This window comes from Cydia strobilella, chromosome 1, assembly GCF_947568885.1.
Source record: "Cydia strobilella chromosome 1, ilCydStro3.1, whole genome shotgun sequence".
Classification (NCBI taxonomy): Eukaryota; Metazoa; Arthropoda; class Insecta; order Lepidoptera; family Tortricidae; genus Cydia; species Cydia strobilella.
In genome coordinates, this window is record NC_086041.1 from 575,217 (window position 1) to 602,762 (window position 27,546).

The following is a 27,546-nucleotide window of genomic DNA, read 5'->3' on the forward strand; positions in this document are numbered from 1 at the left end:
CCAGTCAACCAATGAGTTAAACCAGAAAGATTAAGTAGCCAGTGACTTTTTGAGTATTGTGACAGTGCATAGTTGTAAATAGTCTCATTTAGAAACGGGTCTATCGCGAATTTATTTTGTTACCTTTATTTACCGACGTTTCGACACAGGTTTTACTGGTAACAAAATAAATTCGCGATAGACCCGTTTCTAAATGTGATTTAATATGTGTTCAAACCGCGAAAGTTTTAAATGTTATATTGTAAATAGTCTGTTCGGGGCTGACAGCAAATATTTATTGTGCAAAAAAATGAACAAGAGTCCCCTAGGACTATGACGTTTAAAAAAAGCTGGGACTTAGGAGGTTAAGTTGTTTAGGGTTTAAGTTTATAAAAATATGCGTTCACTGGGCAGTTGACTACTTCCTAGTACTATGTAGTAGGTCCTTAATATTCGCTCTTTTACACTGAAGAGTTTTAAAATTACTGACCCAACTTCTTGAAACCGCGATAATACCAGAAAGGAATAGTTTTTTAATTTAAAATTTGTCGTAAAGAAAGTTAAATGGGGAATTTTGAAAGCGGAATTTAAAGGATAAAGACGTTTAGAACTGTTCTTGTTGACCGAGCGTTAGAGAAGGTCTCTGTTTCAGCTTGGGCAAAAATGCTTTCCATTAATAATGATTTAAATTCCATTGAAGGTACCTAATTTAATTTAATTTATTTTATTCATAGACCAACTGAGATCGGGGCTTTCGTATGCCCCGATCTTCTCTTCTGCAGGTCGCATTTCTCAACCGTGAAATTTTGTGAGAAGGTTTGGTAGTTAGATATAATTCGTTTGTAGTTTCGTTTTTTGGAAAATGTTCAAAATGGTGGAGATTCGCATGAAGAGCTTAATTGCAAGCTCGGTTCTCCATACAAACGTAGTTACGCTCACATTTTAAAATTACTAGCTAGATTGTTATGAAACTTTGTATTTACAATAGGATAAGATATATATATCTATGCCTGTAATTAGTTTATGTAGCTTCAGATACCATAGTTAAAAAAAATACAGTGAATTTAAATTTTTCATACAAAACTTGTTTTTGCTCTATTTCATTTGTTTTATAAACTGGAGCTATATGTTCTAATTACAGACCTAGATATACCTCATATTAATGTATGTGCAAAGTTTCATTACAATCGAACACGTAGTTTTAAAATGAGAACGAAACTCCGTTTGTATGGGAAGGTGAACTTCGGCCGAGCTTGCTGCGGACTCCTAAGACCATTGTTATTTCACTGCGATAATGACTCAAAAAAGTAATTTTTTTTACATTTTTTAAGCTTATGAAGCATAATATCGCGAGTTCTACAGCTCATACACTAGTTATATTTAATTTTAATTTAGTTCATAGAAAAGTATGAGTCTCAAGCAAAAAGCATGCTAGTGATCGTTTGGAACAAACCTACGAGTGTCTGGATACAACGTGGTATTGTTTTCACATCTAAATCATATGCAATCAAGTACATTTATAAAATAGATTGTTAAACTTTAACCTTATTCATAAACTAGCTACTTATTTAATATTAAGTATAAAGTATCCAAACAAAATTAAAGATTGATAATCATATTTTTTTACAGGTAAATAACTTCAATAGTCTGGCGATTAACTACTTAATATTTTGGTAAGTACGCATTAAGCTTAAACGTATTGATGGATCAGTGTTTAAATTGAAATCAAAATGGCAGACCGCATGTCATTGAATGGGACTGTTGAAATGGAGTGGTTATTTCATTTCAAAACTTTGATTATGTCGAGGATACAAAGGTTAAAAACCATTTGCTTTTGATAAAATATCTAAAAAACACCGATAGAAAACCTGCTTTCAAATAAACAAATCGCATCCAAATTGGTTTACCCGTTTATGAGCTGCGGTGCTGCGTCGGTGTGTGTCTAGACACACAATGATAGCGGTCAAATACACCTCTTTAAAGCATTCTTTAATTTGCAAAAGCAAAACATTAATTTTACCCTCGAGCTATAAGCGCTCGCGCTTTGTTCGAGCGTCAAACTATCTCAGGCACAAAACTGATGTAAATTAAATGTCTTTTTTACTAGCGAATTAAAAAACGAATCCCATCTCTCAGAGCTTATGTAAAAAAATTTTTTAAGAAATATGTTTATTTATTTATTTATTTACAACTTTATTGCACAATAAATAAGTTTTTGACAAAAATTTCATTTTTGGTACAAGCTTTTATCGCTGACTGTACTTTTCTTTCCACATGCAACTAATATTCCCCAAACACAATTAGGTTGCGTTGTTTTATCACAGAGTTCCTATGACCACCTGTCTCCATCATCAGATCAGCTCGATGGTACCATAATATTGCATTGTCACCCGACTTACATATGTATGCAAACTTTCAGCTTCATCGGAAACCGGGAAGTGGGTCAAACTTAACTTTCAAAATTTGACCCTTACAAACATGTTACATACATATTACATACATAGGTACATTGCAAGTTAATAAAAAGCTTGTAAAATAAGTACAAATGCCTTCTACTGTATTTTTATTACTTAAATGTTACATTTCTAAATTTTTGTGCTACATTTCCAAAAAAGTTTAAAATTACGTGACAGCGACTCCATATAAAAATGAACTGTCATTCAATGATTTAGGTATAGCTTTCCTACTTTCCAAACATCTCCAACCATCCAAAAACAGCATTAGAATATCAATACATTCCCCAATATAATTCGGAAAGCAAATAATTTACATCGGGCGGCCAGAAAAGCTTTGAAATGCGCGAAAAGGCAGATCAAAGAAGGCCAAGAAAAACGAAGGGCTCCTAATTCCTTTACCAGGATATTGGAAAAGGCAGCAACGGTCGCCATAGTATTGAAAAAAATTGTGGAATGCAATTTAGAGGAAGAGATCAATAGTGGACCCTAACTTGGTTTGATGCATTATGCGTTTTTCGTCCTGTCATCAATATACAGCACATCATACAGGGTAGCTAAAAAATAAGTGCATTCCCGTCGCCAAGGAGGTTTTGGGATTATACTGAGCAACTTGTACTATGGGACCAACCACGAAAACGCGAAAAAAAAAATTACCCTCCCACAGAAAATGGACCAGCCTAAATGTATGAAACAGCCATTTTTTTTCGCGATTTCGGCGTTGGTCCCATGATAAAAGTTGCTCAGTATAATCCCCAAAACTTCCTGGCAACGGGAATGCACTTATTTTTTAGCCACCGTGTATATTATCATGGCATGTCTTTCAGGTGATATAAATTCTTAGAGAAGATTCATCGGTAGTATGAGATGGATGGTTTTAAAACGTTTGACGTGTTTAAAATTGGTCAGGCGCTAGAGTTTTAGATTTAATATTTTATACTCATTTATTTATCATTTATTTATTGTATTGTCATGTACATAATCATCATCATCATTAACTTAAGAGTTATTCTCTTGTCGGTGGAGTATCTTCCAGCTTTCCCTATCCCGCGCCAGCTCTTTGACTTTTTGATGCGACACGACCCCTACTTTTTCTTTCACTTGATCTAAAAAGCTGCGTCTGGGTTTTCCTCTATCCCGCTTCCTTTCTATCTGCCCCTCCAGGATAGTTTTAAAGAAGTAGTCGTGTCGTATTAAGTGTCCAATCATTTTCCCGCGTCTATTTGCAATAGTGTTCAGAATAGCTCTTCTTTCACTCACTCTTCTTAGCACCTCCTCATTCGTTATCCTGTCTCTCCAACTAATGCCTTCCATTCGCCTCCAACACCACATTTCAAATGCTTCCATTCTACATAATAGGTGTTACATTTACATTATATAAAGTCAGATCATGACACCCTGTAAGGGCACACAATAGTAATATTAATATATCATTGCCATTGCAAAGCTAACATTGCAATTGATATAAATATTTTCATTATGAAAGTAAAGCTATTAAAGTGTTATAGTTCTATAAATGATATATATACTTTATGACGATTTTTAGCCAGCAGTTAAACGCCCGTATAGGTATATCATACGTGCAGGATCCAAGTACTCGTATCTTAATTAACAAAATCATTACAAATCAGTATAGGTGGCCAAAATCCAACATGTCCAGGGTATTTATCCTCAACCCTAGCACCTAAATGGTCGCGTACTGTGCGGTTTAAGAGGAATTTCCTCCCGCGTACGCTTCGGCTGTGGAATGAGCTCCCTGCCGAGGTTTTCCCGAGGGGCTACAGTATGGGGTTCTTCAAAAAAGGAGTGTACAGGTTTTCAAAGGGTCGGCAATGCGCGTGTTATATCTCCGGTGTTGCAGGCGTCCATAGGCTACGGTAACTGCTTACCATCAGGCGGGCCGTAAGCTTGATTGCCACCGACGTGGTATAAAAAAATGTGTACCATTTTTGTCTGTAGACAAACTAACAGAGTTTTGACCCAACCGAAGAGACACAGTTTCAAATTAATCGAGGTAAAACTTCGCAGGCTCTTGGACTAAGATTTGTGTGAGACATCGGATCTTCAGCGGAGCCTTAAGAATGTGTGAGACGCAATTTTCATACGGCACCATTAATCAGGGCTGCGCGGACCAGTGGGCAGGATTCCGGCCCTAGTGATGTGACCGTGTCGATCTCTGTCCATATAGTTATCGATGAAACTTGACAGCAGACGCCTAAGAACGCCTAAGATGCAATTTTCATACGGCACCATTAATCAGGGCTGCGCGGAAAAGTGGGCAGGATTCCGGCCCTAGTGATGTAACCGTGTCTGTATCATTGTCCATATAGTTATCGATGAAACTTGACAGCGAACGATAAACGTGAGAACGCCATAGACGCGATTTTCGTACGGCAATAGTGCTTGCTGCGCAGGATATTGACTTTCGGGTTGAGTCAGTTCGATTGTTTTTCAGTATAATATAAGTATATATTAAAATATACGGTTCTGTTTTATCCCTTAAGTTACTTTACTGATGACGAGGAATAGGTGGTACTTTATGTAATTTATCAATTGAGTTAGAATCGTTTTGGTGTTCGAATGTATTAAACATTGAACTCCTGGTTTAAATAATTCATAGACCTCATCAAATGCTATGCTCTCAAAAAACTGCAAAAAGATACCTAACGGGAAGGTACTCTTGCAATTTTATTAAACTAATCTGTGTCAGTAAACTTTTTCAACACCACCATCTATCATTCAATTTTTTTTTAACCTCGTATGACCCACCATATAAAGTTTTTCAATTTTTAATTTGAACCTTATTCTATAAGTAAATTGGAACGAATTTCGTTTGTTTTACAGCGCAGTGAAACAAAAGAAATGCTACTCTATTTGTTTCAACAAAAGGATCAGATTAGATTGCAATGAATATGTACATTTTAATGTACATTTAGACTCACGACGATAAACTTTGCCTGGCTTGAAAAAACAATAATTATCTACCAAACAAGTTATAATATGAGAAACGCAACCAAAGGAGTTTATAATTCTACATATGAGACTTAATAATGTCAAAAAAATACAAATTAGAATATTAAACTTTGTTTTAAATAAGTAGAAAGATGTGATTTTTGGGTAAAATCAACAAGAAAATTGTTATCGATAAGACGCGCAGTGTCCCGTCCCTAAAGGCAGTTCCACACGAGCGCACCGCAGCCGGCGGCCTGTCGACGTCGTGAAGCTATGTGATGCGAGTCTGCAAGATCAGGAATCTTGTATTGAATGTGTGTCTGTATGTACGAATAGTAACAACATCTGATTCTAAGTTCGGAAAGAAAGTAATGTAGGTTTGATACGTTACGAACGTGCGCGATTAAGGCCTAAATGGATGGTTTTTTTTTTTTTATTAAAAAAAAGGCAAGCATTTGACCGCAATCTCACCTGATGGTAAGTGCCGATGCAGTCTAGGATGGATCATGCTTACCTAAAAGATGTCAAGAAATCAAAGAAATCAAAGGAAAATCGCAACCGAAATTAGGCGGCAAATTCAAACTTACATTTTGAGTAAAAAATGATACATGAATTATGTCAGTTTTTTATTGTTCACCCGTGCGTCTCACTCGCGCCATTACATGTAGCCTTTTCCAACGTAAAAAACAGGAATTTGCGAGAAAAAAAAGAACGCATTCCCAGGACTTTCAAGCACTTGCCAAGAGTATTCTAATATTTATCAGTACGGTTTTTACTCACTATTATTTTTAGTCGCTTTTGGCGACATGTTTCGGATTCTTTGGGAATCCTTCCTCAGACACGAGTGTGCGCGGCGTTTGTACGTCGTTTGTCGTCGTTTGTGTTGTAAGCGAGCGAGTGTTTTTTCTATAGCTCGATTTAGTTCTAAACGCCAAGCGATCACGCTTAAGACCGACTAGTGTTAATAAAATCATTTTTCACATCACCAATTCGAAAAATGGGTTTTTCTTCCCTGCTAGGAGGGATCAAAGTGGCACTTTTCTTCCCTGCTAGGAGGGATCAAATAACACTTTTCTGTTCTAGGACACTATTAAAAAAAAATTGCACATTATTTTTTTAGCTTAAATAATATTTTCAAACATCATAATTACCTCATAGGTGATGTGAAAAGCAGTATGTGTCACATGGTAGCAAAATTATTTCCATCTTGGGCGTAACACACTTGAATCCCTCACTACGCTCAGGATTCTACTTTAGAATCCCTCGTTACTCTCGGGATTCTATTATAGAATCCTTCGCTTCGTTTAGGATTCAATGTACGCCCTCGCCGTAAATATGTCATTTTGCTCCCTTGTAACACAATCTACTATTTGTACACGACAGCTATAATTTCTGTAACCATTTATAATTTCACGAAGTTGATTGAAGTTTCTATAAAATAAAGCCATATAGGCTTCGTTATTAGTATAGTACTAGAAATTCCAATTTTTGCCCGGTAACATGATGCACGCCGCCGCTGCCATTTTTATCGTCAGCGCCCACCTCTACATGTACTGTCTGAGTGTCTGCACGCCAATTCCGTGCATTCGGAGGTCGAGGAAGTGGGGGGGTGTGCGCCGCGCCCGTACGTACAAAATGACACCACTCGGTCATGACGCCCAACATTCCTAACATTCCTCAGCCGTGCACGGAATTCGCGCGCGGACAGTAGGTACGGACCAGAGATGGGCAAAATGTAATCGACTAACGATTAACGATTAAGATTACAAGAATTAGTTGCGACTGACGATTGAAAACGACGATTGATCAATCTTAGTTGTATAGAGTGCAACTAATTTAGTTGCAACTAAATTAGTTGCCGATTGATTTCGGACAACTAAATTTTGTAATCGACTAATTAGTTAGACTATTTTCTCGCGACTAATGTTAGAAGCAAATTGGATAGAATACCTCGGTATGGCTATGTTGACAGACTGATTAGGACATCTTAACGGATGTTTAAAAATAAAATAGTCATGTATTACTTACGATATTTTGACCGTTTCTAAGGAGTGAGATCTGTTCTCACTATTATTTTGCTACTAAAGTAGTGCATCTGTCTGAAATTGGATTAAATTTCTCTTATCTAAGGGTAAATAAGAACTGGGTACTTTGTGCATTAGTAAAATAACACTTAAAAAAACACAATTATATAAATCAAACTTTGTATATTAAATATAAAAGCAACCATGATATGTATTTAGTTAAACTATATGAGGTTAGTCTTGCAATCGTAAAAATAATAATTAAAAGCAAAAATTATCAACAAATCAACGTTGTTTATACAATAACATGTTCATATGTGATAAGATAAAACATTAAAAAACACAGTTATAATAAATCAAACTTTGTAGGTATGAAACATTCAAAGCAAAAAATATCAAAAAAATCAACGCTGTTTATACAGTAAGATGTTTATATGTGATAAGATAAAACATTAAAAAACACAAAACTATGAAAACGGATTATATCGCGTATATTGAATTTATAATACATCCCGACGTTTCGAACTCTTTACAGCGTTCGTGGTCAACGGGTGACTGACAATACAACAATACAACAAGACAAGACAATATTAAAAAACACAGTTAATAATAAATCAAACTTTGTATATGAAACAAGCGGCTGATCGACCAATTCGCTACCGGTCCAATATATTGGCAATAGCGGTAATAAATAAAATATGTATGTTGATTGATATATTTGAATGTAGAATGACGCAAGGAAAATGTACCATAGTTAACGCTGAGAGTTCTTTACAAAGAGGTTTAAATATTTTTAATGACCACACGTTGAAAACAAAATAGACCGCGTAGATAATAAACAACATGCAGATGTGTCATTCAATAGAACGTGTTATTTTTAGAAGATGCGTCGGCACTTGCACCAAAATGCAACAAACAACTTCCAGGCCAGGTAAGTAGGATTATCCCATTGTTTTGTCACCGCGTGACACTAAAAAGAGTTTTACTATCAGAGACAGCAAAATATTGATAGTTTCTATGTCTAAGATTTACTCAGTATCGTATAATTCAAAGTATTAATAATGCACCAACCTACTTTATTGTTTGCGATTTGTAAACAATGCAGTTTTTCGCTATTTGTCGTTATTACCAATATATCGTTATAATAATATTATGGCATTATTTGCATTGTCATTCAAGCATTTCAAATTAAACGTGTATACATAATTTTAGCTCAATCGGATGAAGATATCTGCTTCAAAATAAGTCGCAAAATTCTACCCAAACTAACATAGTTACAACATACGAGTACCTCCGTATGTTACATACATACGTACTTGTAGTTACATATTGCAAGATAAAAAATGCAAAAACGGGCGACTACGTAGTTTTAATATAGATTTAATCGTGAAATTTAGTCGATTGAAACTAAAACTAATTTAGTTGTTAGTCGAACATTCTCACAACTAATTTAATCGCAACTAAATTAATCGCGATTAAAAAATGACGATTGATATTTTTAATCGATTGATTAGTTAACTAAAAGATTAATCGATTAATGCCCATCTCTGGTACGGACAAACACGAGCGGAATGCCCGTAAACAGGTTGTGAAGGGCAAGAGGAATCTACCGATACGTCATTTTAAAAAATCCGTCTAGTACCTATCCTGAGCTACTGTACTGATTATCAGTATTTAAACCCATAACCCTACTTTCTGTTTAAGTCGCAGTCGAGTAAAATGTTGATATTGGGGTATACCGTGTACAAATGTATAGACAAAAGTGGAATTCATATTCCTACAAGTTTCCTATTAAGAGAATATCCCCTGAGAGGGTATAAGCGCTAAATCTGGATTCAGCTATTATTTTATTTTTGCGTAGAATTTAATAAGCTTTAATGTTGCCTTACACCATATTTTCATAGAGAACGTATATTTAGAGTAAAACGCAAATTTCTCCAGGATGGTACACATTTTCCAAGATGGCTGCGATTCCTCGAGGTCCCCAAATGTCAAATAGTGTGGACATGAAAAAGAGACCTTTAATTAACATACATACATAATTTCATAACTTTGGAAGGATTTCGAGGTTAGACCTAATCCGATTGTACTACTAGTTCATTTATCTACAAACACTAATCTACCCTACGGTCTTTCAAATCACTACATCCGTAACCTACACCTTAAGTAAATTAATTAAATGCCCAAAGCACACTTCTTCTATTCACAAAAAGGTCTAAACCACCACAATTTACTTCAAAACATACGTCTTTTTCCAAATAACTTTAACTCTCAACGTTGAACTACAATTTCTTCCTAACAAAAACGGCCTAATCGCCAAGTGTTACCAAGTAGCATACACCTGTTTAACAGTGAGCCAATGCTTGATATGTGAACTGATTAACTGTGTACCCATCAAGCCGAGTTCGAAGGGTAATCACTTCACGGACAAAAGACTCGGATGAGATGGAACGCTGCCTGCATCATTTGATTCGTCGAATAGCAATGTTTGCAGGTGTATGTTTTCGTACGCATTGGTAGGTATTGAGTACCGGCAATGCAGGAAATCCTTTTGATTTTGGAACTTTAGGAGGTTTAAATGGGAGTTAATATTTCAAATGGATTTTTTTAACTAATTAGCAAAGATAGATATAACTCCGTAATAGATGGATACAGTCTAAGGAAAAAACGTGCCTCGAAAATCACGAAAATTTGATTCTCGATCAGAGGGCGCCACTAGTTTTGGCCTACACTCGTATAGAGGGCGTTGACGGTTTCGTTTGTTATTTATAATTTTAACGCATATCAGTGAAAGAACATGGGTCAAAATCATAAAAATATTAATGCACATAAAAAAAAACATTTATCCATATTTAAATACATTTTATCGTATTTTTATAAATCTTCATTTTTAGTTTTAAAGTGTGTCGACAGATGGCAGTGAATTTACTGGGGTTACAAAATTTACTATGACAGTACCGCTCTAGTATAAGTTACTCTATGCTAATTAGTAATTACTTATTTACACCGTATAAATGATGTTTTTTTTACAAATCAGTTTAGCAACATTGAATAAAACAAATCTTCGTATGTCTTACTGTTTTATATTTTGTCTTACCATAGAGTAACTTATACTAGAGCGGTACTGTCAAAGTAAATTTTGTAACCCCAGTAAATTCACTGCCATCTGTCGACACACTTTAAAACTAAAAATGAAGATTTATAAAAATACGATAGAATGTATTTAAATATAGATAAATGATTTTTTTTATTTGCATTAATTATTTTTTATGATTTTGACCCATGTTCTTTCACTGATATGCCTTAAAATTGTTAAATAACAAACGAAACCGTCAACGCCATCTATACGACTGTAGGCCAAAACTAGTAGCGCCCTCAACGAGAATCAAATTTTCTTGATTTTCGAGGCACGTTTTTTCCTTAGACTGTATCCATCTATTACGGAGTTATATCTATCTTTGGTCTTACTAAGGATTTGTATCCAAATAAGAAGCGATTTTTTTCTTTATTATAGATGGAATTATTTCATAAAAAAATTAAATATCTAATAATTTTAAATTCAACAAAATCGATAACGTAAGTGTAGTTATTTGGCGAAGTGACTGACAGACAGAAGGACAGAGTCGCACCGTAATCTAACAGTTAATACTAAGTAAGACTACATTCAGACTAATAAAAAATGTCTAGGAAATGTTGCAGTTCCTACTTAGTGCTTAAAAAACAAGGCATTTAAGGTTAACGCGCACTTACCTAATAGGCAATCGTAAACTACAATGTTAATACTAGGAAGTTTATTCCAATTTAACAATTTGTTATGTTTTTGAACTGGTTTTGATAAGCCATTGACATTTGTCTTGGCAAAGATAGATATAACTCCGTAATAGATGGATACAGTCTAAGGAAAAAACGTGCTTCGAAAATCAAGAAAATTTGATTCTCGTTCAGAGGGCGCTACTAGTTTTGGCCTACAGTCGTATAGATGGCGTTGACGGTTTCGTTTGTTATTTAACAATTTTAACGATTATCAGTGAAAGAACATGGGTCAAAATCATCAAAATAATTAATGCAAATAAAAAAAATCATTTATCTATATTTAAATACATTTTATCGTATTTTTACAAATCTTCAATTTTAGTTTTAAAGTGTGTCGACAGATGGCAGTGAATTTACTGGGGTTACAAAATTTACTATGACAGTACCGCTCTACTATAAGTTACTCTATGGTCTTGGTAACTGGCGCGTATCTCACGCATGACTTTCACTTCATTTCGGCGTGAGTGATCCTCGAGGTCGTATCAAAATAAGATCAAATCCGTAAGAGCGTTTTCACATTGTCCGATATTGGATGTAGGATCCTACATCCGTGTAGTTTGGCCGCGGGGTCGCCGTCTCTAGCGGTCACGGACACTACAACAAGCATTATACATACACGTACGCACACAAACAAATGTTATCGGTACGACAGCTGACGGGGGGCTCCGATATGGCTGAATTTATAGGAAACGCGTTTTTTTTTTATACCACGTCGGTGGCAATCAAGCATACGGCCCGCCTGATGGTAAGCAGTTACCGTGGCCTATGGACGCCTGCAACACCGGAGATATTACACGCGCGTTGCCGACCCTTTAAAAACCTGTACACTCCTTTTTTGAAGAACCCCATACTGTAGCCCCTCGGGAAAACCTTTATTTATGGGGTTCTTCAAAAAAGGAGTGTACAGGTTTTTAAAGGGTCGGCAACGCGCATGTAATATCTCTGGTGGTCTATAGGCTACGGTGACTGCTTACCATCAGGCGGGCCGTATGCTTGTTTGCCACCGTCGTGGTATAAAAAAAAACGCCTTTCCGATATCGGATGTCGGATGTCGGAACGCGCCTATGACAAGATCAGCTGCAGGAGAGTGCAATTGGCATTGTCCGCCTTTTTTGCGTTATTTATCGATTTTAATATACTGATTTATTAAATGCATAAATAAATTACAGAGAAACACATCTTAAATTTTACAACGGACAATGTGAAAACGCTCAAACAAGTTGTTAAATTTGAATGGGGTTGCAGGTCTAGTATTTTATCCAACAACTGCAAACAATAAATCCAGTTAGTAACTGCAAAGATAGATATAACTCCGTAATAGATGGATACAGTCTAAGGAAAAAACGTGCCTCGAAAATCAAGAAAATTTGATTCTTGTTCAGAGGGCGCTACTAGTTTTGGCCAACTGTCGTATAGATGGCGTTGACGGTTTCGTTTGTTATTTAACAATTTTAACGCATATCAGTGAAAGAACATGGGTCAAAATCATAAAAAGAATTAATGCAAATAAAAAATTTTTTATCCATATTTAAATACATTTTATCGTATTTTTATAAATCTTCATTTTTAGTTTTAAAGTGTGTCGACAGATGGCAGTGAATTTACTGGGGTTACAAAATTTACTATGGCAGTACCGCTCTAGTATAAGTTACTCTATGGTAACTGCAACACCTCATAATAGGCTGTACAAAGAATGGGAACAATAGGTACTATAGATACTACACTAACGAGGTTTTAATGCCTTTTTATACGAGGATTATAAACTTGTTTGCTAGTTTGATTTTTGTGATTTTAAACATATTAAAAACGGGTCACTCACGTATTTTAAGTCGAAAACGCTCGCGGAGGGCTGCGGCCCGCAGTCTGCGCCGGTCCGTCACCGTCGACGCAAGCTCCTGATGACGCTCCTCGGTACGGAGTGAAACATGTCGAGCGTTTTCGACTTAAAATACGTGAGTGACCCGTTTTTAATATGTTTAATATGTCTGTGTCTCACGGAAGTTTTGTTTTGTGATTTTGTTGTTATTTAAGTGTTCCTTTCGTTCATTAGTTCTAACAGAGAAACAGTAGTTGAAGGTTTAGAAATAGTTGCAAAGGGAGCTAAAATTTAAATTGTTGAAATGAAAGGTGATGCAGTGGGTGTTTCCAAAGCGGAATAATTTTGAAATTAATAATGTCATTAACGGATGTAACGCGATTAACTTTCATTATTTTACCTTTTTTCCGACGTTAATGACATTAATTATATGTACAAAACGCGAGAGTTAAAAGTGTAGTTTTGAAATGGCAAATCCATACTATCCATACTAATATTATAAATGCGAAAGTCTGTCTGTCTGTCTGTCTGTCTGTCTGTCTGTCTGTGTGTTACCTCTTCACGCTTAAACCGCTGAACCGATTTAGTTGAAATTTGGTATACAGATAGTTTGAGTCCCGGGGAAGGACATAGGATACTTTTTATCCCAGAACTCATCCCTCAAGGGGATGAAAAGGGGGGTGGAAATTTGTATGGGGAATCAATAACCGCTGAACCGATTTAGATGAAACTTGGTATGGGGATAGTTTGAGCTGTGGAAAAGGATATAGAATAATTTTATCCCCGAAATCCCTTAAGGTTGTAAAAAATGGAGTGGAAATGTATAGTGTGGACCAATTTGGGGGTGAAAAAAGGATGTATTAAAAAGCAGATTTGTTTAAGAATTAAGGTACCCAAATTACTAATTCCACGCAGACGAAGTCGCGGGCAAAAGCTAGTATATATCTATAAAACCAGAAGTATTCTATACCCACTACAAGTATAGCAACATTAGCAACACTTATGACGATACTGCACCGCTTACCAAAGCATTACCACAGAATAAGTAATAGTATTATCATACAGAACGGCCAAGCACCGCCCCGCCCCGAATCGAATTACCTCGCCCCGCGACAGCAGATTGACGGCCGTTTGCCGGCCGCTCAGTACTATTTTTAAGCAACTTACACTATGACGCATGACGCGTGTACAGACGTGCCGTTCACACATAGAAACGCAAGTGATTTTTGATGTGGCATTACTGTTGCTACAGTAACAAGTGCTTCTAATGGCCACTTACATCATCCCAGTAACCCGGGATTAACCGTTAAACTGTTAACTCAGTGCTGCTGGACATTCTGATGTTTTGAAAAGATGTGTCCCGCCGAGTTTGTTGCCGGTCCCATATTGGGATACCCTCCTATAATTTAGGAGGGAATTAAATCTATTTGGGTCCGTGGTGTAGGGTTGAAGCCGGCGTAGTTTTTTATCGCGTATATATATATATATATATATCTTTACTTGGAAAATAATTATAGTGTATAACTAGCCTTATGAACCGATTTTGCATGTACAACCAGCCTTAAAGTTTGTAGTCTATGATTGTTCATTATTTTAGTATGTGGGTATTTTTGCACTTTGTAATTTTTCCTCAGTCACCCTTTGACCACGAACGCTGTAAAGAGTTCGAAACGTCGGGATGTATTATAAATTCAATATACGCGATATAATCCGTTTTCATAGTTTTATTTCATGTTAACTCAGTGTGAAATTTATAAATAAATAAATAAATATTAGGGGACATCTCACACAGATCAACCTAGCCCCAAACTAAGCAAAGCTTGTACTATGGGTGCTAGGCGACGATATACATACTTATATACATAGAAATCACCCATGACTCAGGAACAAATATTTGTGTTCATCACACAAATAAATGCCCTTACCGGGATTCGAACCCAGGACCACGGCTTCACAGGCAGGGTCACCCACAAGGCCAGACCGGTCGTAATTGTACTGGTATCCATGGTCGCTCCAGATTTAACCGGTTAACCCCGGGTTAGTGGAATAGTGCAACTGGCCCTAATAGTTCAGTCGATATATGCCATTTTTAAATTGCCTTGCTTTCGACGTTATCCCAATGCAAGTTATTATTTTAATAACAAAACTTCCGTGAGACATAGACATATTAAATATATTATATCAGGAGCTCCTGATGACGCTCCTCGGTACGGAGTGAAACATGTCGAGCGTTTTCGACTTCAAACACGTGAGTGACCCGTTATTAATATATTTAACAAGTTATTATTATAGCTTCCCAGATATTAATTACTCTTTAACGCACCCCTATTTTACCCACACGAGTCGTAGGGTAAAGTTGCCCCATGAATCATGCTCTAATGAGTTTAGGTCGACGGTTTAGTAAATCTAGCCTAGTTCCATACTCAGGTGTGCCGATAGGTTGTATTACGAACTTCAACACACACTAACGCAGCCTACTACGTAAGCGAACAACACGCGAAGCGATGCAGCGCGGGGTGAATCAATCCTTTGATACCTATAGAAGTGTCCTACGTGGGCGTTCTCGTTACGAACGCGAACGCCGTGGGCCCGCCGCGCCGCTTCGCGTTCGCGAGTAAGACGCTGCGTAACACGCACAGCTAAATTATTAAAGGCCGGCAACGCACATGTAACCCGTCTGTCTGGTCCATGGGCGACGGTACTTGCTTATCATCATATTTTAAAACCTACACGGGACCGCGAAAGGGTCAAGGAACATATCGCGGCTGTTAAAAAACGTTAAATAAATAAGTGCGGTAGCCTAACATTTGATACAGTCGGGACCAAACCACTGGATTGAGCTCCATAATCCCAGTCCCCCCAACGGAACGTCTTTACTACAGCAGGAAGCGTGAAGCAATTGAAATATCAGAAAACATCGAAATTTCAATCAGAATGAGGGACAGGGGATTTCGTCGTTAAACATACCATCGGATGTCGTGAGTGTTGTGTGTAGGCAAAGTGACAACCCTAGCGTACAAGTGTATAATCAAGCTCAAGTGCGGGTAGTTCGCAAAACCCGCGCAGCATGATGTTGATACAATTCCTCGCCATTAGAGTTTTGAATGATTCACGGTTAGTTTCACTAGACTTATATTGACCGGGTTATAGACCGTGATTACCTTTTGTATTATTTGTGAGCTTCCGATATTTCGACGCAGTTACATGCATCATGTTCACGGGTGACTAATCACGGTCTATATCCCGGTCAATATAAGTCTAATTCCTCGCCAGTCTGCCTGTGACCACGAACGTGTCACGTAAAAAAACGCAAGTTTTACGCAATTAAGTCCCCTGTTAGTTTTAAAATTATGAGTGAAAATCGTGTTAGTTTAAATCAATATATCAAGCGATTCCTTTCCTCGTTTGCCTCGTAAACCTATACCTATAACCTATTAAATATATTAATAACGGGTCACTCACGTGTTTTAAGGCGGTTCCCTGAGCCAGAAGGCGAAAAATCTCCTCATATGATCATGTTTTTCTAAGAGACGTTGATAGTCGTAGACATGGAAAAAATATATGTAGTTCTTGACTATATTATCTTTAATATCATAGCTTTCGATACACGAATTATGACACTTCGCTCGATACAATTAATTCCCAAAGTAACCTCTAACTCGGACTTTTAATCCAACTTTACTCGGTTATTTATTATGTCATACTATAAACAAAAAAATAAGAAAAAACAATCTTAACTTGAATAGTAATTTCATAGCTTTCGAATTTCGATATTGTAAGGTAACGTTTTTAAAATAAATAAAAATCGACAAGATTCGATCAAAATTGACACTTGGCGCGCATGATCTATCCCGTTCTTTCTTGTGAAATGTGACAGTGACAGCGGCAAACCGATGGAACGGCCTTAAGTCATGTTTCACTCCGTACCGAGGAGCATCATCAGGAGCTTGCGTCGACGGTGACGGACCGGCGCAGACTGCGGGCCGCAGCTCTCCGCGCCCGATGACTCGGCTCGTATACCTATCATAAAAAAATATCACTAATTTACATAATGAAAATGAGTTTCAAACTGACGTTATCTAAACCTAAAAGTCCTACTGAACTGAAACGAGGCGTGTTAATTGAACGCAAAACATTAATTACCGACGAGGAATACTCGAAGGAAAAATTTAAGAGCCTCTCAGCCCTCACAGAAAGGCGTGAAATATATTGTTTACTTAAACATATATCCAACACAAGTCCTATTGTGAAATGAACCTTGATCTTGTTGAAATAAAGTGTATATTCCAGTGAAAGGAAAGGGAAGAAATTCGATAAAGGCAGACAATTCGGCCCTTATTATTATTGGGCCCTTTCTGTCAACCATTCGTCCGGAAGGATGTTTGAGGGCGTTCCAATTAAACAGCGTTCCCGACGAGTGGAACTTCTATTGTGACTATTGTTTTCGCAGTGATACGTCACGTGGTCGCGAAATTCTGTGCAAATACGGCTGATTTAATGCCTATGTATTTGGCGGTAGTTATCAGGCATTTGAAATACAAAAGGTAAATCACTAATATAGTATGACTCTTCTCAAATGATTTTTACGCCTAAGATCCTAATCTGTTAAACAAAAGCCATTGTTTCTTTTCTACGAGCGGTCGGCCATTGTGCGGCGTGCCACGCACTCAGACGCAATGGCATGCGCTCAGACACAATGGCCGACCGCGAAAGAAACAATGGCTTTTGTTTAATAGATTAGGGTCTTAGGCGTAAAAATCATATGAGAAAATTCATACTTTAAATAGTAACTACAGTTACAATTCCTAAGTTTTTTTAAACCTTTTGAACGGCACGCACGTCATCGTGAATCTTATCAGAATTCACGAAGGGCTGTAGCCGTGCGCGTCAGTTGACGTCATTATCCGTCAAAAGGTTAATATCTAATGAAGTTTGCTTCAATACCTACTAGTATGATGCGAGCTACTACACACGTATGCCACTGACGTGGTAGTCCGATTCACTGTTACGCAGCGTACTACGTAGGCGAACAACACGCGAACGCGAAGCGAAGCGATGCGGCGCGGGGTGAATCAATCCTTTGATACCTATAGAAGTGTCCTAATACGTGGGCGATCTCGTTGCGAACGCGAACGCCGTGGGCCCGCCGCGCCGCTTCGCTTCGCGTTCGCGAGTTGTTCGCTTAAGTAAGACGCAGCGTTACTGTAAGTAATTGTATCGAAACGTAGGTATCCTACGACGGTGCAGGATTTTAATGGAAATATTCGCGGATAAAAAAACAATAGAAGCCTATGGAGGAACCTGATCTTCAACAGAAGGACATGATGTCACGATCGTCAGCATTGAGGGACCGACTGAAGAAGAAGAAGAAAAAAACAATCTACGCATTTACCAGCTCGAATGTGCGCAGTATTTGCTAGATATGGTAGCTTTTTAAATATACTTTAAAATCTCTCTCTTTCTAGTTTCTCGCGTCTCATACGAAACAAATGGCGTGTTTTTATGGACCTTATAGCCTATGCCACCTTGTGGTTTACAGTATTGAAAACTTAAACTTTACATTCACAGTTCGCGGCCCATTTCTTACACTCTTCTTGTTCTTACACTCTTTTTATACAAAATATTGTAATCTATCTTTTTCTTCACACAGTTACTAGCAAAAATTAATAAAGTCAGGTGTTTTGTGTATGCGCATAATGTATGAGCTATCGGTCGCACGCGGTCCTTCACGCAGCCGCTCATAAATATGTACACGTATTGTTCGATACGCCGAGACAATTTAGAAATCACTAGTGGGGAAAGAGGCGGGGAATATTCAAATCTATGTAATCTCTTTTAGTTGCTATATTCTTGTGTAGTTCCGTTGATAATGATTAATTCATATCTAAAATTCATTATTATGCGGTAACTAGTTATTTTCAAGCAAGTTTGACAGTTCAGTAACACAACACTTTTGCTGCATTCAATCCTTATCTGCTTCAGCTGTCATAACACTCTAACGTATTCATTATTTAGAAGTTTTTTAATCGACACGAGCGTTGTTTTCAATTATACTTATAACATTTATTAAACGAAATAACATTTATTAACAACTATAAATAAACTTAAAAATAATAATATTATAAACTACAAATAAACTTAAAGTAAGGCTTTATAAATAAAAAACGTCCCCCAAGTCACTGCCAATGGGCAGTGTGCCCAGAAGACTGGCCGCATTGCCACGTTGAATGGCAATGCTTATCCTTTGAGCAAAATACTGGCCAGCCCTCTGGTCACCTGTGTTTGTTTTGTTTGTCACCTTTGTTTTCAATTGATTTGTAATAAGTATTTCATATTTTATTAATTCGTTGTAAAATCATGTACAAAAAATGCTAGGGCACACAACATACTTAAAACTAATCTAAAACTAATTAAATTAGTAGTATTTTTTTTATGGAAAACTTTTACTAATATTATACCGAGTTTTATTTCATTTTACTGAAATCATTAACCCTTGGTTGTTGGTCGTTAAAAATGGATAATTCAAACGCATTGTACGTTACAAGCCAAAAATAACATTTGGGGCATTTTATGAAAAGGGACCTTATTGTCGATGGCGCTTACGCCGCACAGCGTCGCGCGGCATTGTATTTATATCGGATCTTCGTTCTTAATGGCGTAAGCGCCATCGACAATAAGGTCCCTTTTTATAGAAAATACCACATTTAGGTTTCAACGAACACGTTTCGAATGACCAACTACATTCAGTGTCCAAGATTTTTCATCATAAAAACAGACGTATGTACAATACGTGCATTCAAAAACTAGTTCTAAAACGTACTTTACACCGCGGGAATAAGGTGCACAATAGACCGTTTGTTTTTAAGTTTCTTGCGGTGGATATGATAAACAAAAGCGTGCTTATATTGAGATTCTCGACCACGCCATCATTCGAAGTTTATCGGCTCCCTGTCAGACTTAAATGCCAATCCATCACTTTGAATATCCTAGAATAAACAGCCTATAATGCTGGCAACACACTTCGTTATGTGTTATTCGTTATGCGGCTTCGCTGTATTTGCCTAAATATTTGTTTATGTGAAGCGAACAACAAATAGGGCCAATAGGGGTACCACACTTCGCCGTGTTTGGCGAATAATTGCGCTGCGTCTTTATCGTGTCCTTTGAAGTGTGTCAAAAAACCGACAAGTGAACGGGTACGCGTATTTGCTATTTGCGCTTATGCGTTATGCGTGCGAATAAGGCAAATACAGACGAATAATTCCTCCACACTTCGTCGTATTCGGACGATTAACGCGCATAACGAATAACACATAACGAAGTGTGGTGCCAGCATAAGGGATACATATTTGGAATATGGAATGAGTTTGGTATTGTAAATATTTGTAAGACAATTTTTTTTAACTGCGTTTACTGAATAAACTTTTTATGTATATCCAACCAGTTTAAATCATACTCGTGTATGAACCTTTGTTTTTTTTTGCGTCACTATTTGTACTTTATTATTATTTGGAGCCTTACGTGTCCCACTGCTGGGCAAAGGCCGCCCCCAATTTCTCCACAAATCTGTCCAATGCTGTGTCTAGCCACTCCTTCAAAAAGGAGTCTAGTTCATCCCGCCATCGCCGGCGGGGTCTGCCAAGTCCCCGAATTGAGTTTTCGGGCTCCCACTCTGTGGCGATTTTGCCCCACAACTCATTCGGCATTCGGCAGACGTGACCAGCCCAGTCCCATTTTAGCTTCTACTTTAACTAAAGCGATTTCCATATTGAGTTGTCTTCCGGTTCCATTAACGCTCCACTTGAATAAGACTTGCAATATAAAAGAGTGATTGGTAAGATATCACCTTAGCGCTGCTAGAGCTAGAGCGCTGGTGGCCTAGCGGTAAGAGCGTGCGACTTGCAATCCGGAGGTCGCGGGTTCAAACCTCGGCTCGTACCAATGAGTTTTTCGGAACTTATGTACGAAATATCATTTGATATTTACCAGTCGCTTTTTGGTGAAGGAAAACATCGTGAGGAAACCGGACTAATCCCGACAAGGCCTAGTTTCCCCTCTGGGTTGGACGGTCAGATGGCAGTCGCTTTCGTAAAAACTAGTGCCTACGCCAATTCTTGGGATTAGTTGCCAAGCGGACCCCAGGCTCCCATGGAGCCGTGGCAAAATGCCGGGACAACGCGAGGAAGATGATGGTAAGATATCACCTGAGGGGGTGAGGAGTCTACTCTCACGCTCTTGCTTATTTGAACGACAGAGGCTGATAACCAGAGCCCGGGGTTTTCACGGCAAAACAAGACTGTCGCAATGTTGCTAGAGTTAGAAACATTTTTTATCGATATCGATAGTTGGGTAATGGAAGAAATAAATTCAATAAAAAGAAAGTAAATTTAAGTACAGTTTAAAATTATATAGAAACATATGCAATTTCTTCTTCAAAATCTACGTCAGTACACACAGCAGCACATTACTTTATATTTGGTTTGTGACAGTGATAGTAGATAATCATTATCATTAATTTCTCAAACTTCTCTTAGAGTAAACAGTTTCGTTTATCAGAATAACTAGCGACCCGCCCCGGCTTCCCACGGGTGCAATGCTGATGTATTATAGATATAAACCTTCCTCTTGAATAACTCCATCTATTAAAAAAAAACTGCATCAAAATCCGTTACGTAGTTTTCAAGATCTAAGCATACATAAGGACAGACAGACAGCAGGAAACGACTTTGTTTTATACTATGTAGTGAAGCTATTTATGTGTACTATTTAATTATGTATACTAATTGTATCTGTTTGTATATAATTTTATACAAACCTCACAATTTTTTTTAAATATTGTTTTATTTGGTTGACCGTCTTTTTCTTCTATTACACAACCTATCGTTATCGATAAAAAAAAATTCCTAACTAGTAAGATTGGGATAGTCTTTTGTTTTACCGTGAAAATTCCGGGCTCTGCTGATAACCAGAGGGCGGAATTGCTCATGGCAAAAATCAAACGTTAATAGAGTTGGAACGTTGAATTTTATCGACTTTTTCAGCTATCGATAAGTCCAGTCACCTTTTACATTTCTGACTTTAACATTAACCTCTTTGATTAGCTAGTTGACCATTTGACCTCTTTGATTAGATTAAAAGTAAATTGCATGGCAGTTAACTGTCATTTCTGCCACTAGTCTTTTTGCAACTAATTCACGTTTGTAAAAAATGGTTAATCCAAAAAGAAAAACAATTAACAAATTGATAAAGAAGTATCCTTGTCTTACTTACAACGAAAACAACTCAACAATATACTGCTCTAAATTTCACTTAAAGCAACTAAAAAATATTCCGTTGAAACTCACATAACGAGCAAAACACATTCACCTGAGTTTAAAGAGGTAAAGAACGATAATAGTTTTTATCTAGATTTGATAATATTTCTCCTATGTTGCAACATTCCATAAAAAAAAATCCGGATTTTTTTAAGGTGACTGAACTTATCGATAGCTGAAAAAGTCGATAAAATTCAACGTTCCAACTCTATTAACGTTTGTTTTTTGCCATGAGCAATTCCGGGCTCTGCTGATAACGTTTTTTCAATGTTGGCAGTACGCCCTATGTCTAAATGTAACTGTCTCTATTTATAGCAAAAATCGGCCCTAAGCGTGCCTATAAAAAGTGAAGTGTCTACTCCGGTCCGTGACCACTTGAGTCCTTTAGGGGTAGGCCACTTGAACTACTCTTACCAAAATAGCCTGCTTTAAGATAATACATTTAAGGGCATAAATATATATACCCCCAAAGTTTAAAAAATATGTGTACACTGTTACAACTTAGACAATAAAGTCGTGTTCACATATTTTTGAGCCATTTGTCTGGATCGATATTTTTGCCTTCGACTGTACAAGAAATATATTTTGTTTATTGTGAAATTAAGCGTAAATCGTTTAATTAAGTGTAAGTAAAAAACCGGCCAAGTGCGAGTCGGACTTTTTAGTATTTGTTGTTATAGCGGCAACAGAAATACATCATCTGTGAAAATTTTAACTGTCTAGCTATCGTATCGTTCATGAGATACAGCCTGGTGACAGACGGATAGACGGACAGCGGAGTCTTAGTAATAGGGCCCCGTTTTTACCCTTTGGGTACGGAACCCTAAAAACTATCCACCATAGTTATAACAGCGCCATATAGGGTGGCCGAGGCGGGAATCGAACCTGCGTCTTCAGCTTACGCGGTTCTTATCGCCGTCGCTGTGTGGCCGGGTGGTATAGTGGCTTACGTTAGCCGCGTAAACTGAAGACGCGGGTTCGATTCCCGCCTCAGCCACCGGTGGACTTGGTCACTTTTTCTTTAGTGTATGTCATCTATTTCATTTTATAGCTTTATATAGCTCTAGTTAGATGTTTTTGGAACTAGTCTTAACGTGTGTCTTTTTCAAGCAAAACGTACCACATTGTTGATTGCCATAAGGACGCTCTGACAGGTAATTCGTATAAAGGTATAATCAAATTTCGTCCTTGTGGTAAGCAACAAAGTGGTACCTTTTGATTGAAAACATCACTTCATCATCATCTTCCTCATGGGAGCCTTGGGTCCGCTTGATAACTAATCCTAAGAATTGACGTAGGCACTAGTTTTTACGTAAGCGATTGCCATCTGACCTTCCAACCCAGAGGGGGAAACTAGGCCTTGTTAGGATTAGTCCGGTTTCCTCACGATGTTTTCCTTCACCGAAAAGCGACTGGTATAAATATCAAATGATATTTCGTACATTATTATATTGAAAACATCACATAATATATGTAACCTAAATATAATCTATAAAAAACCGGCTAAGTGCGAGTCGGACTCGCCCACCGAGGCATCATCTGTGAAAATTTCAACTGTCTAGCTATCACGGTTCATGAGATACAGGCGGACAGACAGACAGACGGACAGCGGAGTCTTAGTAATAGGGTCCCGTTTTTACCCTTCGGGTACGGAACCCTAAGAACCAACTTTTGCGACATGTACACCCCAGGCCAAATGTATGGAAACAACGTTGTTTTCTTTAATATCTCATGTTTCTATCTTTGTTGTATATATTTGTAAACTAACACTTACATTAGGCAAACCCAAAATATTAAAAATACACGCTTAATATCAATACATCCTAAAATATTGTCAAAAAGCTAAAAAAAAGTAGGAAAAAGTTACATAATTATACCTACCCTTTAATTACATGACAAAATGTTGAATTGGCAACTATCACAGCCAGAGTAATTTACTTTTAAAATGTTCTATTATTATTTTTACCAAATTGTCAATGAGTAGTATAAAATCCATCGCTTAAAAGATCACACTTTTCTATTGAAATACAATCTTGTTTCCATACTTTTGGCCTGGGGTAGTTGCTGTAACATAATTGCGGGCGGGGGCTTAGTTTTTTATAGTTTGATAATGTAATACGTAAATGTACAGAACAATAAAATATCAGCGGGAAATATGAACCAACCTAATAACCTTTTATTGAATAACCCTTTATATTCAGTAGATGAATACATGGAATTAAAATTTGAATATATAACTGTTTGACATTATAGTTTTTGTAAATTGGATTTTATTTGACATTAGTTCTGAACTGTTATTATTACGGCTCTTAGTTTTAGTATGACGATGATTACGAGATACCTTTTTTGTATGACATGTATTCCATTATTTATTTAGTTTTAATTTGACGGTAATTTTCCAATACCTTTTATAATTGTTAGTTAGTTTTTCATAATTTGATTGTTTTCGATTTATCATTGTTCACATTTTATAATTACATGTTTGCATGCTGAATAATTGACGATCATAATATAAATTCATACAGATTAGTGTAAGAATAATTTATATTGTAATTTATCATTAAGAAATAAACTAACTAAACTAAGAAAAGGTGACTTTCGGTGTTTGAACTCGATCGTTATCTCGAGCTCTCGAACGCTCCTAAAATAGTAACGAGACAAAACACTTGAAAACAGTACCTTTACGGAGCGGAAACACTGTTGTAACTATTTTAAAACAGTTATTCGTTTTCACCAAGGCGTCTTGGAAAACCAGTTTTAACTAGGGAAAAGGCGTTTTCATTAAAAACGGATTTTCACAGTATTTAAGGGTATCTTTAACAAATAGTTCGGTTGTTGGTACAGTTATAAAGCCTGACCAGGAATATATGATCACGCGCCATGTTGCGGAATTTCATTGGAACTAAATTTTTTATACTAAACTGAACTGTCACCCTATACATGAGAATAACAGCGCCCTCTTGACAATGATCATATATTTCTGGTCGGGCTTTACTCGTATTGATATAAAATTATTCATTAAGGAAACTGTAAGTCTAGCTTTAAGAAAATTTCCAGTGTTATGTATAACTATAGAAGACTGTTTGTTTCTTAAATAAATAAATAAAAAATAAAATAAAATTCGTATCTTAAATGTATCACTCTTTTAACATCTCTGACATATAGTGCGTTTTACTGTGCTATTTTCCTTATCGAAGTAGGTTTTAGATGTTTAGTTTATTTAATATTTCTCATTATATCTTGATCGTATTTAGTAACGAATTTCGAATATCCAAAACATTAAACAAGCAATCCATATCATATGTACAATATCTTTGTTTACATAAAAAAAACTCAAGTACATGCATTTTATTGCCAATAAGAGCACTTCAATCATAATGAAAGATATTTTCAGCTTTCGTTCCCCGAACGGAACCGTAAATATCGCACCGAAACATTGATCCGAACATTCTAAATATGTAAGCTTGATACGCAAATAGCACTGGAGATTAATTCTCAACGTAGCCTTTTTGTATGTAAATATGCATTACAGTAATATGGGGCATAATTTGAAAGGGTAGGTGGCGATATTACAAAATTCAACTTGTGAACTCATCGCAAAGCAGAATCTGAAAGCGGATTTGTAAATGTAAAAAGTTTTCCTTTCTCCGACCTTTTGCAAGCGTTTAGATACAAACAATTCATCCCGCAAACGTGTCGCCCCCCGCGGGCCCGAATAAAACTTACAGATGTAAATTTAATCTCCGAACGAAACTTCAAAAACCGAACGGAACTTTTCGCGATCCAAAACACGAGATGCGCGGGGTTGCAGCGGCGCGTCAGTCTAGCGGCGGCCGTCGCGCGGGGCGGACGTCGCGATGTGAGATCGTGCCGGCCGCAGCCATGACCGAGGGGGCGGGCAGGCCTAGGCCCGCGCCGCCCCGGAAGCCCGACTCGCTAGCGTTGAGTTGGCCGCGCTGGGACGATCCTCCGCCTCCGGCCCCGGAGCAAAACAAGCCCGGACCGTCGCCTCTGAACGACGATTTCGGCGGCTTCTGTCCATATACACCTCCGAACCCTATCGTGACCGAGACTGTGTCGCGTCGCAGGCCGCCGCCGCCTCGGCGGCCGCATAGTGTTGTTTCTCCGCGTCCGTTGAAGCAATTAGCGACTAGGCCTCACTCTATAGGTGCTATCGAGGATGACTGGCCGTCGGTACCGCTGCTGCAGCCGGTGCCGCGGCGGCCGCGGCCGGCGTCCAGCTTATCGACGCTGCCGCGTGCCTACAATATACCTTCGTCGAGGAGTGACTATCAGTTACAACGGCCGGCAATTATGACGAATGGTTACGGCGCGGTGCCGCCGGCGACGTCACGGCGGTTATCGCTGCCGGGGCAGCCTGCTCAGGCCCCGCCAAAGCCCTCCGCTACGTTCCATGGGCTGGCGGCTCTCATGGGGCCGTATCCGGCCCTTGGAACTCCGGGAACCCCGAGCACCCCGGCGGCGGTGCGTGAAGCTGTCCGCCACCTGCTCATGCAGCCGCGCAACGGCTTCCCAATCATGGACCACAAGCTCTCCCTCTTCATCGAGATTCTCGACGCTCAGGAGAAATTCTCGCAGGTGACTAAAGTCTTAAGTAATTCGTCAATGCAAATTGTTCGTGTCGTTCACTCGATCATCGTCTGAAATTTGTTGTTTACGAAAACTTTTATCAAATAACAAAAATTTTGGGGATGTCTCCCGGCGCTGTTTTTAAACACTTTGCGGAGTTTCGCAATAATGAGATACTATATAAATTTTCGATGTCATATTTGCATAATGGTTAAGTTGGGTGTTATTTCTCGTTTGAAATTTTAGACGAAAACTTGGTAGTGAAATGGAAATATTAAATCTGGTTGGAAGGCGACGGCCGTATTCAATTAAAGGCCGTTTCATCGGGCGCTCTCTTGACCCGATTTTTCCGCTTTTGTTTCAATACAATAAGACAGCGGGGGCGCGAAATGTGAGAGATTTTGAAAGAAGTATGAAAACGTACAATACGAGGTTTGGAACTAAAGTGCATGTCGTAGAGGCGCTACGAGTCGTGGCTACGACGCGTAGGCCGCTACGGACAATGGATGTTATACTTTACTCGAAGCTACGCCCGTTAAGGTTTTTGTTGACAGCCAATATACAACGTGAGTTAAAAGTACTAAAAACATTGTATATAAGTTATA

General features: G+C 37.9%; 1 protein-coding gene and 1 long non-coding RNA gene across 3 annotated transcripts in view; one reads left to right on the forward strand and one right to left on the reverse strand.

Moving 5' to 3' along the window:
• LOC134747452 (dystrophin) overlaps nt 1-27,546 on the forward strand; it is a 628,976-nt gene that overhangs the window by 18,455 nt on the left and 582,975 nt on the right. The window contains exon 1 of one of the 2 annotated variants that reach the window (XM_063682104.1): nt 26,132-26,950. The exons of the other annotated variant lie outside the window; for it this stretch is intronic. Within the exon in view, the coding sequence (XP_063538174.1) occupies nt 26,147-26,950 (804 nt within the window). The 5' untranslated portion in view covers nt 26,132-26,146. Of the gene's footprint in view, nt 1-26,131; nt 26,951-27,546 lie in introns of those variants that run through there. 2 annotated transcript variants of the gene reach the window in all.
• The window catches only part of LOC134754884 (uncharacterized), an 88,225-nt gene continuing 81,608 nt past the window's right edge, over nt 20,930-27,546 (reverse strand). Inside the window, exon 2 of the long non-coding RNA XR_010128984.1 lies at nt 20,930-21,139. This is a non-coding gene — a long non-coding RNA (uncharacterized LOC134754884). The remainder of the gene's footprint in view (nt 21,140-27,546) is intronic.